The sequence below is a fragment of the Tursiops truncatus genome, chromosome 10 (genome assembly GCF_011762595.2).
Source record: "Tursiops truncatus isolate mTurTru1 chromosome 10, mTurTru1.mat.Y, whole genome shotgun sequence".
Taxonomy (NCBI): Eukaryota; Metazoa; Chordata; class Mammalia; order Artiodactyla; family Delphinidae; genus Tursiops; species Tursiops truncatus.
The window spans coordinates 67,493,319-67,505,620 of record NC_047043.1 but is presented as its reverse complement, the minus strand read 5'-3'; the positions used below and the strand labels follow the sequence as shown (position 1 = coordinate 67,505,620).

Genomic DNA, 12,302 nt, shown 5'->3' with positions numbered 1-12,302 from the left:
TAACTCTGAAGAATGCTCCAAAGAGGTAAGGGAGGAGCCAGGATATGTAGGAGTTTTTGCTGAAAACATGTAGTTGAACATCAAAATATTACTGCTAATCACAAAAAGTAGATACCTTAAGTTAATGATTTTTGTGCTTTTGTGTGTACGGGAAGATGCAAGGTCTGGGCCCATTGAGATTATTCCTTAGATAGACATCTTAGATATGCAACTATCTAGGGCCAGTATCCAGAGCACACAATGTTTGCTGTTTGTCTCCATCCTGAATTTGCCTTAGGGCTCACCATAGGGGGGTAGGGGGCGCTGCAGTGGCTGATGGCTTGATGGCAGGCTAGGGCAACATACGATATTTACTGGAATGGTAGGCAACGTTCCCTTTCCACACAATCAATGTTAATTCTTAGTTTAATTGGCAGCATTTTTTTTCTTGATAATACATAAAATAATAGTTTATCTTGTACTTTAGTGGCATCTTAAGCTTGATGAGATCTGGTAATGATGTCTAAAACCAACAATTTTTGCAATTTTCATCTGAATATTTTAGCTGTCCTAATTTTATTAATAATTTTATTATTAAACAGTTTGCGGGGAGGCTTTTTTTTTCTTTAGAGTAACTGTTAACAGTTTGAGGTCCTCATGGTAAATTCTGTGACATTTTATGGTGATAATATGTTACTTACATATTACCCAAGTATTGAAACTTCATTTCCCCTTATTTTTTTTTCTTTGTTTTTCAAGTGTCAATATACAGTATCTGGTTTTATGACAAGAATGACTGTCACCGCATAGCCAAACTCATGGCCGAGTAAGTATTTCTGTTTACACCATAGATTTAATTAGTGATATATGGGAGATGAAAAAATGACTTTTCCCCTTTCTCTTTGTTACTGGAGTCCACTAACTCGTATTTTCCCCTGATTTCCTGTTATTGTCAAAGTTTTGAAAAAGGCAGCCAAGCTTAAAGAAATCTAAAACTATCTATAATCCTACTACTTACTAGCATTACCGTTTTTGTCTGTTTGATTCCAGTCTTTTTCTTTACGTGTACCTTGGGTTGATGTGTGTGATTGTTTCTTACGTCCACTGAGAGAACAATGCACAACATAAAAGTTGTGAGTTAATTTTTATTCAGTGACCTTACTGAGCACTATAGCCTGGGAGATAGCCTCTCAGAGAGCTCTGAGGAACTGCTCCCAGGAGGTAAAGGAGGAGCCAGGGTATATATGAACTTTTTTTTAATATATATACATCAGAAAAAAACATCTACTTAAGATGTTACCACCAAGAGGAAAATACCATAGGAAAAAATATATTTACATAATTGAAACCAGCTAAAGACTACTTTGTTTTTAAACCAAAAAGGTAAGAAAAAAAAGAATTCAAAATATGACCCTCAGCAATAGTAACAAGAATTTTAAAATACTTTAATTTAAAAAAAAAAAAGGAGCTAGAGAATGGAATGCCAAAAGAATGAGGATATATGAACTTTTTTGCTGAGAAAAACATGTAGTCAAGCATCAAAAGATTACTGCCAATAGCAAAGAACAGACATCTCAAGTTGATGATTTTAGTGCTTTTCTATGTATGAGAAGATGCAAGAATCTGGGATCATTGAAATGATTCCTTAGATATGCATCTTAATCTAAGGACCAGTATATCCAAAGCACAGAATGTTTCCTGTTTTTCTCCATTCTGAATTCCTCTCAGGGCACACTCTCTGTGGGCAACTGCAGTAGCTATAGGCTTGATGTTTCTTGAACTGGAATGGCAAGCAACACTTTTTTCTTTACACTTACAAAAGTAAGATCATACTGTACATCCTACTTTTCATGTCAACAACATTTTTCCAGGGCATTCTAGTATTTATAATGACTGCATTGTATTCAGTCCTGCAGACAGATCATAATTTAACTGTTAAACATGTGGTTAGAGCCATATGAACTGCCTAGCTCCAGAGGGTATCCTCTATATCCAGTGCACAGCCTAACCAGCACATGCAGTGGATCTGACTTAGGTTCTCTCCAGATATCCACTGTAGCAGATAGAACTGTGTTCAGTAACTGATAGAGAACTTCTGCACACATCCATGGCTACTTCCTTTAAGAGAACTTATTTTTGACACAGATTCTAGGTTTAGTAGTCCCCAATCCTCTAATGGATTATGTTCCAGGAGAGTTCTTATAAACCAGAATCTTGGAATTTGGAAAGTAATTTTCATTGGATTGATGTTCTGAGGGATGGTTCATCGACCTTTCTCAGACTGGCCCACAGACGCCACCCCTCATGTGGCTTATCTGTATTGCTGGTATTGCCATTCTGGTTTCTGGGAGCCCAAGACACTTAGGTGCTGGAGGGGCCTGAGGTGCTAGAGAGCTCTGGACAAACTGATGCAGTGGGTGGCAAGTTCTGGTGCACTTATATTTCCTTTGCAATTTTTGCCTGAATCTCCTCAGAAATGCAGACCTCTCTTTCCCCTCTGTCAAATCAAAATTCCCTTTGCTCTCCTGCAAGGTTTTTACCTACATGCCTGGGGGAAAACAGTCTTAATTTTCTTTTTAACAGTCTAATTTTAAACTAATTCTTGTAAAAGTGTAAATAATTAGGCCCAAAATCTCAGTTCCAGGTATATTTGCATTTTAAAAGAAGTGCACATGGCTAAGGCCACGTTTTAGTCCAGGACTGCTAACATGTCTCAATTGGATGTTTATCTGCTTCCTGCTTTGTTTGCTGTAGCTATGAGCCACTGGCAGGCCATGTTTATTACTGTGTGCACCCCAAGGACATTGTTCCTTATGAACTTGTGTCATTCATTTGAAAATGTGTTGTTGGCTCTCTAGAACCAGACTTTCTTTTTAGAACAACTTTTCTCTAAAAAAAAAAAAAGATAAACTTTTTTTTACAAACCCATTTATTTGACTATTTTGTAGTTCTGAAAGTGACAGCAGAGGCAGCTTCTGATAAACTTAGAAGACAAAGATTTGTTGATTCTTGGTTGTCCTGAAATCCAGAATATTTTTCTTAAATATCTATGCTTTGGAATATATTAATATATAGACTTTCTCCTGCAGATTGAGAGCTTTTGGGCCCAAAGTGAGAGAACCTGGCTCTTGCAGAACTAACAGCTATTTGCAGGAAACCATTTTGAGCTTTCTTCTCTCTCAGGGCAGGTGGTACACCTAAGGCAAGGCTTCAGAATGTAGATAAAGCAGAAGACTGAAGGCCTATCTGAAACTATTGTATTGAGCCTAGAAATAGGATGAGAAAGTAGAAACAGGAAGCAGAAAGAAAAAAGAAGGACATTCAGGGTTCCTTCACTAGAAATGCCCAAAAGAGGGACATTTGCTTAAGCTTTAAGCTTGTTTTACTAGAAGCAGGGGTGGTATTGAAACTGATTAGTGAATGCCCTCATGAAACTGTTGATAGTGAGTTTTCAAGTGTCTGGCCTATTTATGGCTGAAGAGAATACCTAATGTTAACATTAACTTTGTGATAAATGGTGTTCTGGTCACCAAAGATAAAAAGGTTACTTTATCCTTCTTTGCTCTAACTTTGCCTGCATACAGCCTCTATTTGCTACATATTTTAGAATATCACCTCTCTTAACCAGAAATACAGGTAAAATTCTTTTGGGCATATTGTGCATCTAAATAAAAGTGCCCATTATTGCCCATTCTGTTAAATCTAGTTCTTATCACTGTTTTGACAGCCACAATATAATAAAAATTCTTCAAGTAAAAAATTGATTTATTCCGAAAGGTATTACTAAGAACTGAGAAGCTATGTAGGAGAGCAAGAAGGTGGATTCAGGCTGATGTGGCCTATAACTGAGTATTAACTAATTAGTCATTTTTAATAGTACTCTTTTTTCCGATTATTAAAAGAGTGCCTGTTAATTATGGAAAATGAAGAGAAGTACAAAAAAAGAAAGTGAAATTGCTTGTAATCTACCATCAAGAAATAACCAATGTAGATCTCTGCAGTCTTTTTTTCCTTTGCAACAGGCCTCACAGTTGTCACAATACAGTATTTCTTTCCCAAGAGTTGATTACCAGTATGGATATAAATGAAACAATATTCTAATTGGTCTGATCCTCATATCACATGCCTGTCTTCTTTCAGTCTGCCATCAAGTCCATGATTCTACATTTGTTTTATAAATAATAATCCTATTAAGAGCTGTAAGAATCTAAATAGAGAAATGATACCATTACCTTAAAGCAGCGTTTTCCAAATAAGAATCCTGCTTCAAGAGAAGATTCTACGGTCAAATAAATTTGGGGAAATCTATAAGCCCATCCTTGGAGAATCATAATACATTTTAGCATGTTAAAAACTCAGAATGTTTTTGCTGTTTAAAAAAAAATCTGTTTAATATTGTTTAACCCAGTATTTTCAAATAAAAGTACCATCCCACACACACTACTGGGAGTTCCTGGACAGGCTGTTTTAAAGCAGTAAAGCTGACACTGGGTGGCCTGTTGTTGTCCTACTCCTCTTAGTCCATAAAAACAAGCCTTTTGCTACTGAATTGTTTTATTGCCTTTCATCATCACTGTCTGAAAGTTCTCAATTAATATGATTATCAAGTTGTGGCTGTACCTATAATACCCCATGGCAGGTAGTCCTATTCATTACAGTTGGGATTGAAACCTGAATGGATCTTTAAAAGAAAAAAAGACTAGTTGCTTCATTAAAATTTATTACTTTTATTTCAAGCTTGAAGAAAAATATAAGAAACAATAAAATATCCATGTGCTCACCACCCAGCTTTCAGTTTCTCACATTTTGCTATAATTGCTTCAGACTTTAATATGTGGCAGGTGAGAGAGGATGTTCCTAAGAAATGAAACCCCTCAGATAGATTTGAAGACCACAACCCTCGACTTAGACCTTGACTTTTCATGCTTTATATATTTTCAAGTGCAGAATTAGTTTAAGCAGCACCAATCAAAATAAAGAGCATCACCACAGTCACCCTAACCTCAGTCACCCACTTAGTGATTTTTTTAAGGAGAGAACAAGGGAAATCTTTTGTTTGCTTGTAGTGCTATCGTTAACTTTTGAAGATTCACCAAGACCTCCGTTTTCAAGAAGCTGATCTTTCTCCTTGCTACCCCATTATCAATACACACTCTCCCCAGGGGTTGTTCAACTGTGCAGCCTTCCTTGGTCTTGGTGGCATTGTCCGTTTTCAAATTTACTTCACCAGTTAGTTTGACTGATTTTGACATACTTTTAAAAAAGAGAGAGAATGAGATAATTCAGTAGAGTTTTAAAGGTACCTACTTCTACCCACTCTGGAAAGGAATTCTGTATTTTTGGCCTTCTCACAGTGAAATATATTGGTTGGTACTGTTGTGAGTGAGGTGGTGAAGTAGGTAGTCGAATACTCCTGGGATGGGGTAACCGAGGCTCTGTGTTTTGTATCGTGAGGACAATGTTACCATGTGGCATTCTTCCTGTATCCTTGGAAGATGGACACCAAAAGAGTTCTTGGGTCAGATTGTATCAAAAGAGGTCTTTCTAAAACCTGGTTCTCCTCCTGTAGCGTGGTAGAAGAGGAGACACGGCGGTCCCAGCAAGCAGCTCGGGATAAGCAGAGTCCCAGCCAGGCCAACGGCTGCAGTGACCACAGGCCCATTGACATCCTGGAGATGCTAAGCAGAGCCAAGGATGAGTATGAGAGGGTGAGACTCTGCATGCTGAGTGGGAGAACTAAAGGGAGGAGGAGACCTGCGGGGGGCTCGTGGGCTGGCGAAGTCACCTCCAGGGCCAGCGGGAATAAGTAGTTCAAAAAGAAAACATGTCTTATAGTTTTAAGCCTAAAAGATAAGGAAAGACATTTTCTTACCTCAGAAAATTTAGAATGCTCTTTTTCTATTCCTGTAAAATTACTGTGGGAGAAAATGATCTTGGACTGCAGGAGTTAGCCTGTAGCAGGTAGTTCTGGAAAGGTTTTATGCCTCTTCTTCCACCCTGCAGGCTCTGCTAGGTCTTAGGAATTTATGTAGTTTTTGAAAAGTACTCTGATAACTTGCACCCTGTAATGCCGAAGCGTATAATTTATGATCTGTAATTGGTGCTAGGTGCACAACCCTCATTAAGCATCATTTGGAATATTACCCAAATGAGAGGCTCTTCTAGAATGCTTTTTTTCTCTTTCTGTTTTGTATTTTAGTTTATTTATTTATTTAAGCCTTGCCACATGGTTTGTGGGATCTTAGTTCCCCGACAGGGCCTGAACACAGGCCCTCAGCAGTGAAAGTGCAGAGTCCTAACCACTAGACCACCAGAATTCCCTGGGTTTTGTTTGTGTGTTTTTAAATATTTATTTATTTATTTATTTGGCTGCGCCGGGTCTTAGTTGCGGCATGTGGAATCTAGTTCGCTGACCAGGGATCGAACCTGGGCCCCGTGCATTGGGAGCACGGAGTCTTAGCCACTGGACTACCAGGGAAGTCCCTCCCTGTATTTTAGTTTAAAAGTTAATCAATAACATTTTCTCCCCAAAGTTGAATTAAATGGAAGTTGTGGTGCATTCATTAATTTATTCAATACATACTTATGAACTGTCCACTATGTGCCAAGCAGTGGGCAGTTCCTCAGTGGTCTTCAAACCTTGTGGCTTTGGAGCTGTCCTGGCTTTTCACCTGACATCGGCACTTCAAAGCCCCACGCTTCCTTGGAGTGAGGTGGAAGGTTTCCACTGCTGCACTTTGTTTCAGCAGAATTGTAATTGTCATCTTACTCTTTACTAACATCGGGTTAAGTTAAGCTTTTTTTGTTTAATCTTCACCTCACCAAAAGTTAAAGGAACAAGGTGTGAAAAACGCTAAGACTGTAGCTCCCTTAACAGTTCTCTAACACTAGCCTCTACATTGTTAGCAGGTGGTCCTTGAAAAGAGGTTCTAATTGGTCAAATGAGTTAAGAAAACATTGTTAGAATGGCTTCTCCTCCCCCATCTTCTTGGGGCATTACAGTGCTCAAGACTCTGAGAGGTCCCACAGTAAACAAAACAGTAACCTCAAGTTCCAGATTGACTTGACTACAGGACCATTTTTCACATACTGCCCTTTAACATCTCAAGAATCTAGAGTTCGGGGAACAAACTTTGGAAGCAGTGCTCTAGAAGGTAGTTGCCCCTAATTAAAAACAGTCATATTCACCGTAAACTACAACAAATCTTCATGTTCAGACACCAAAGGTCCCACCTCTTGGGCAGAGAAATGTACTTAGAGCCCATGAGAAGTTTCAGTTTGTACCAGATTCCTCAGTGTCTCATAGAGAATTACGAAGAATTTGTGGATCTGTGAAAATTAATATAGAAAAAGCAGTCATCTCTATAATGAATTCCTTGATTCTTCGGAAACTAGATGAGATTAAATTCAAGAATCATTTGTGAACTTTTCGGTTACCATATATTACCATAAATTCCCTCTCATATCCTTAATGAGATATGGGTTATCTACATAGATGCCTTGTTCTGTTTTTATACAGACCTTTTGGTGTTCTGACAACAAGTAACTAATAAGTTCCGAGCTCTGTCACCTCTTCCCAGTGATGAGTAGATCAAGGTGCCACACAGGATAGGAAGTATAGGCACTGTACACTAGAGCAGACACTCCAGGAGATGGCTCGCCTTCCCCCTCAGGCTGAGAAGTGAGTAATCTCCAAAGGAAAGAAAGAACTAAAGCCTTGTTTTTCTACACAGAGCTGTAAAGGAACTCTAGGTCACATGAGCAGAATAAAAATCTGACACGGGGCTTCCCTGGTGGCGCAGTGGTTGAGAGTCCGCCTGCCGATGAAGGGGACGCGGGTTCGTGCCCCGGTCCGGGAAGATCCCGCATGCCGCGGAGCGGCTGGGCCCGTGAGCCATGGCCGCTGAGCCTGCGCGTTCGGAGCCTGTGCTCCGCAACAGGAGAGGCCACAGCAGTGAGAGGCCCACGTACCGCAAAAAAAAAAAAAAAAAAAAAATCTGACACGATTTCTAGTTAATAAACATTGCAAAAGTAGAAAATATGGAAAGTGCAGTAATTACTGTTGTAAAGAAAATTCTTCCATCGTGTGGAATAAATGAAATTACCGTGGTTGGATTAAGACTAAACCTTTGGGAGTTTAGTTAAATCTTTGATATTTACTTCATAATATGTTCTTTCTAATTTTGAAAACCGTCCATAAATAGGTGGCGCTTCCTTAAACAAGAGTTTCGTTTCTTGTCTGCACTTGCCTATCATCTAATCAAATGGAGTTAGTATTAGCAGTGGCCCATGAATTCCCATCTTAGAGTTTGGATGGGCTCTTCTCTGGTGCTGATGGTTCCAGATGGACCCTTTATCTTTAGGTAGAGACTTGGGAGATTGATAATTTCAAGAGCAGGGGTACAAGCTAGGCCTCAGTGATGGAATTTAATCCCAATTCTAAATCTCCCCTGTCCAGTGTATATAATACAGTGAATGAAATTCCAGACTTTTTTTTTTTTTTTTTTTGGCTGCGTCGGGTCTTATTTGCGGCACACGGGCTCTTCTGCTTTGTTGTGGTGTGCAGGCTTTTCTCTAATTGTGACATGCAGGCTTAGTTGCCCCTTGGCATATGGGATCTTAGTTCCCCAACCAGGGATCGAACTGGCGTCCCCTGCATTGCAAGATGGATTCTTAACCACTGGACCATCAGGGAAGTCGGAAATTCCAGACTTTTGAGTGAAGAATTTATAATAGAGACTATTTGAAAATAAAAACACTTTATAATAAACATTTTCTCCCCAAGTCCTATAGTAGTTTGTTTTAACCAACTTCCTGGGTTTTTTAATATTTATTTATTCATTCATTTATTTATTTATTCATTCATTTTGGCTGTGCCGGGTCCCAGCTGCAGCACACAGGATCTTCGTTGTGGCATGTGGGATCTTTTTAGTTGCAGCACGTGGACTTCTTAGTTGCGGCATGCGGACTTCTTAGTTGCAGCATGCAAACTCTTAGTTGCAGCATGCATGTGGAGTGGAATCCAGTTCCCCAACCAGGGATCAAACCCAGGCCCCTTGCATTGGGAGTACGGAGTCCTACCCACTGGACCACTAGGGAAGTCCCCCAACTTTCCTGTTTTTAATGTAAAGAAAGATAGCTGAAACACAGGCCTTGACTAAGGTTGGCCCATTCTGAGTCACATCTAGCCACAGGATGTAATCCTAGATTTTGGAAGGGATTTTTTTGTTCTTAAAAAAAAGGAACACTTATTTTTCTTATTATGTAAGCAGTGCATATTAATTATAGAAAACTTTATATTTTAAAATTATAATAAACGGGAAAAAAAATAATTCCACCACCTAGAAATAATTGCTACTAATGCCTTGTTATTTATCCTTCTACAAATTTGTCTAAATATGTCCCAATGTGTGTGATAATATTTAAGTACACAGTTTTATTAATTAGTTTTAAAACTACTTTTTCATTAACTTTTTTGTAACCTATTTTTTTCCCAAAGAACAGTATCTTTTTGTGACAATATTTATCTCACAGGGAGTCCCTGGGAAAGTTCATTTGGTAGAATGAAAAGCTTTTGAAAAAGCAAACTGTGATGTTAATAGTTGTATATTTTTATTTCTGTGCCTTATATAAACAATATCCTAGATTTTTCTAATTCCGTTTAAGAACTCAGAAGTATACCTTTGGTAGCTGTCTTGTTATTAATTAGCATTAATTTTCTCTTAAGATAAGTTACTTGAAATGGAATTGGTAAATCAAAGGATTTTGACATTTTTAAGGTTTTTACCAAATACTGTAAAATTATCTTCCCAAAAGTTTGTTTGTGGGACTTCCCTGGTGGTGCAGTGGTTAAGAATCCACCTGCCGGGCTTCCCTGGTGGCGCAGTGGTTGAGAGTCCGCCTGCCGGTGCAGGGGACACGGGTTCGTGCCCCGGTTCGGGAGGATCCCACATGCCGCGGAGCCTCTGCTCCGCAACGGGAGAGGCCACAGCAGTGAGAGGCTCACGTACCGCAAAAAAAAAAAAAAAAAAAAATCCACCTGCCAATGCGGGGGACACGGGTTTGATCCCTAGTCCAGGAAGACTCCTCATGCCTCGGAGCAGCTAAGCCTGTGCACCACAACTACTGAGCCTGCACTCTAGAGCCCGCAAGCCACAACTACTGAGCCCACATGCTGCAACTACTGAAGCCCACATGCCTAGAGCCTGTGCTGCACAACAAGAGAAGCCACCGCAATGAGAAGCACGTGCACCGCAACAAAGAGTAGCCCCTGCTCAACAACAACTAGAGAAAGCATGTGCGTAGCAATGAAGACCCAACGCAGCCAAAAACAAAACTAAAAAAAAAAAAAAAAGTTTGTTTCTGATTGTCCATTTCTCCCAATTCTTATGAATACTGGTTACTATCATTAACAAACAAACCCAAAATAAACCCTCAAAAATAAATAAATAAACAAACAAACAAACCTTCCAAGAACAGCCCTGCATAAGTGTAATAAAATATTTGAAGTTCTGGAAACCTTTTAAAGTACAACCCATCTTATAGCTTATGTTGAGTTAAGTAAGTATTGCAGACTCACATGTCCCAAAACCAGGTGGGCCACAGTGGCACCCACAGTGAATCAGAGTGGAAGTAAAACCAACAGCGAGCCTGTCCCTGTGTCATCTGGTCAGTTGCAGCTCAGCTATAACCAGTCATTACCAAATGGGCTGGTGTGCCAAATTATTCAGCTTCTCTCTGAAAATGACAAGCCAGGATTTTTATGTGAAAACTCCCAATTTTAAAGATGCTCCTGAACATTTGCACCTTCCATCTTAAGAACTTGTTGTGAGCAGTGTTTTCAGTTTATATTGTGTTGGCCCAAAAGTTCGTAACATTTTGTGGAAAAACCGGAACGAACTTTTGGGCCAACCCATTATATTTTCTCTAATACAGTTCAGTTCCAAGGATTCCCCATAAGGTGTTGATACTGGTTGATGGTGGTGTTGCATAAAGAGGTATGTTAGAAGATAAGACAGTTTATAAGCTTTCACAGACTATTTCACCTCTGCTTAAATGCGTAACATTGAGTAAATGGTGTTCTGAAATAATACAAGGACTAAGTCATTTGAATAGGAAAAAAATGCATATTATCCATTCATTTCACATTCAGTACCTACTCCTGCACTAGGCACATATCTTTATAATATGGTGTCAAGAAAGTTAATCTGTCTCTGAACTAAAGTTTGGAGCTTCTGTTTTTAAAAAGTCTGGTCCCTTGACTGTTCTAAACTGGTTTTGGTGTCTATTTTGACACAGATAATGCTCACTAGATGCTCGATTATATAGCCTAAATATATAAGTTTCTAAAAATTCCATGTCCATCTAGTGATCATTTTTTTAGGATTCTTTCTAAGAACAAAGATACAAGTTAACAGGAATTTTTAAACACTTTATTACAATGTTTTGTCATCTGTGATAGTGATGTTTAGAGACTTTTTAATTAATTTATTTATTTTGGCTGTTCTGGGTCTTAGTTGCAGCATGCACGCTTCTTAGTTGCGGCATACATGCGGGATCTAGTTCCCCGACCAGGGATTGAACCAGGCCCCCTGCATTGGGAGTGCAGAATCTTACCCACTGCACTACCAGGGAAGTCCCTAAAGACCTTTTTAATTCAATTTTTAAAATATATGATGGTATTAGAGTACTTGTACATTCATATGTCCAAAAAAATGAACCTCAACCTAAATGTAACACCTTATATAAAAATCAACTTAAAATGGGTCAGTAGATCTAAATGTAAAAAATAAAAGTACAAAAATTTAGAAGAAATATATATTTACTATATGACCCAGAATTACCACTCCTAGGAATTTACTCTAGAAAATAAAGCTTTTGTCCACACAAAAACCTGTACATGAATGTTTGTAGAAGCTGTATTCATAGTCACCAAAAACTGGAAGCAACACAAATGTCCTCCTATAGGTAAATGGTTAAAAAACTTTAAGATCGTTATGGAAAAAACCCAAACGAACTTTTTGGCCAGCCCAATACATACAACAGCTTGGATGAATCTCAAAGGCATTATTCTAAGTTAAAGAAGCCAGCATTCCATTTATATGACATTCCCGAAAAAACAGAATTAGTGCCAGAGAACAGATCACTGGTTGCCAGGAGTGGAGGGAGGGCATGACTGCATTGGGATAGCACGAGGGAGTTTTGGGGGGTGATCAATATGTTTTATATCCTGATTGTGGCGATAGGTACACAGATAGAACTGTGCACTCCAAAAGTTAATTCCACCATATATTAACTTAAAAAATAAAATGGAAAAGAGTACA

General features: G+C 38.9%; 1 protein-coding gene across 2 annotated transcripts in view; it reads left to right on the top strand.

Annotated features, from left to right (window-relative positions):
- DCP1A (decapping mRNA 1A) overlaps nt 1–12,302 on the top strand; it is a 57,345-nt gene that overhangs the window by 28,881 nt on the left and 16,162 nt on the right. For both annotated transcript variants that reach the window (XM_019947506.2, XM_019947507.2), the window contains 2 exons: nt 739–805; nt 5,549–5,687. In XM_019947506.2, coding sequence (XP_019803065.1) covers nt 739–805; nt 5,549–5,687 — 206 coding nt within the window. The remainder of the gene's footprint in view (nt 1–738; nt 806–5,548; nt 5,688–12,302) is intronic.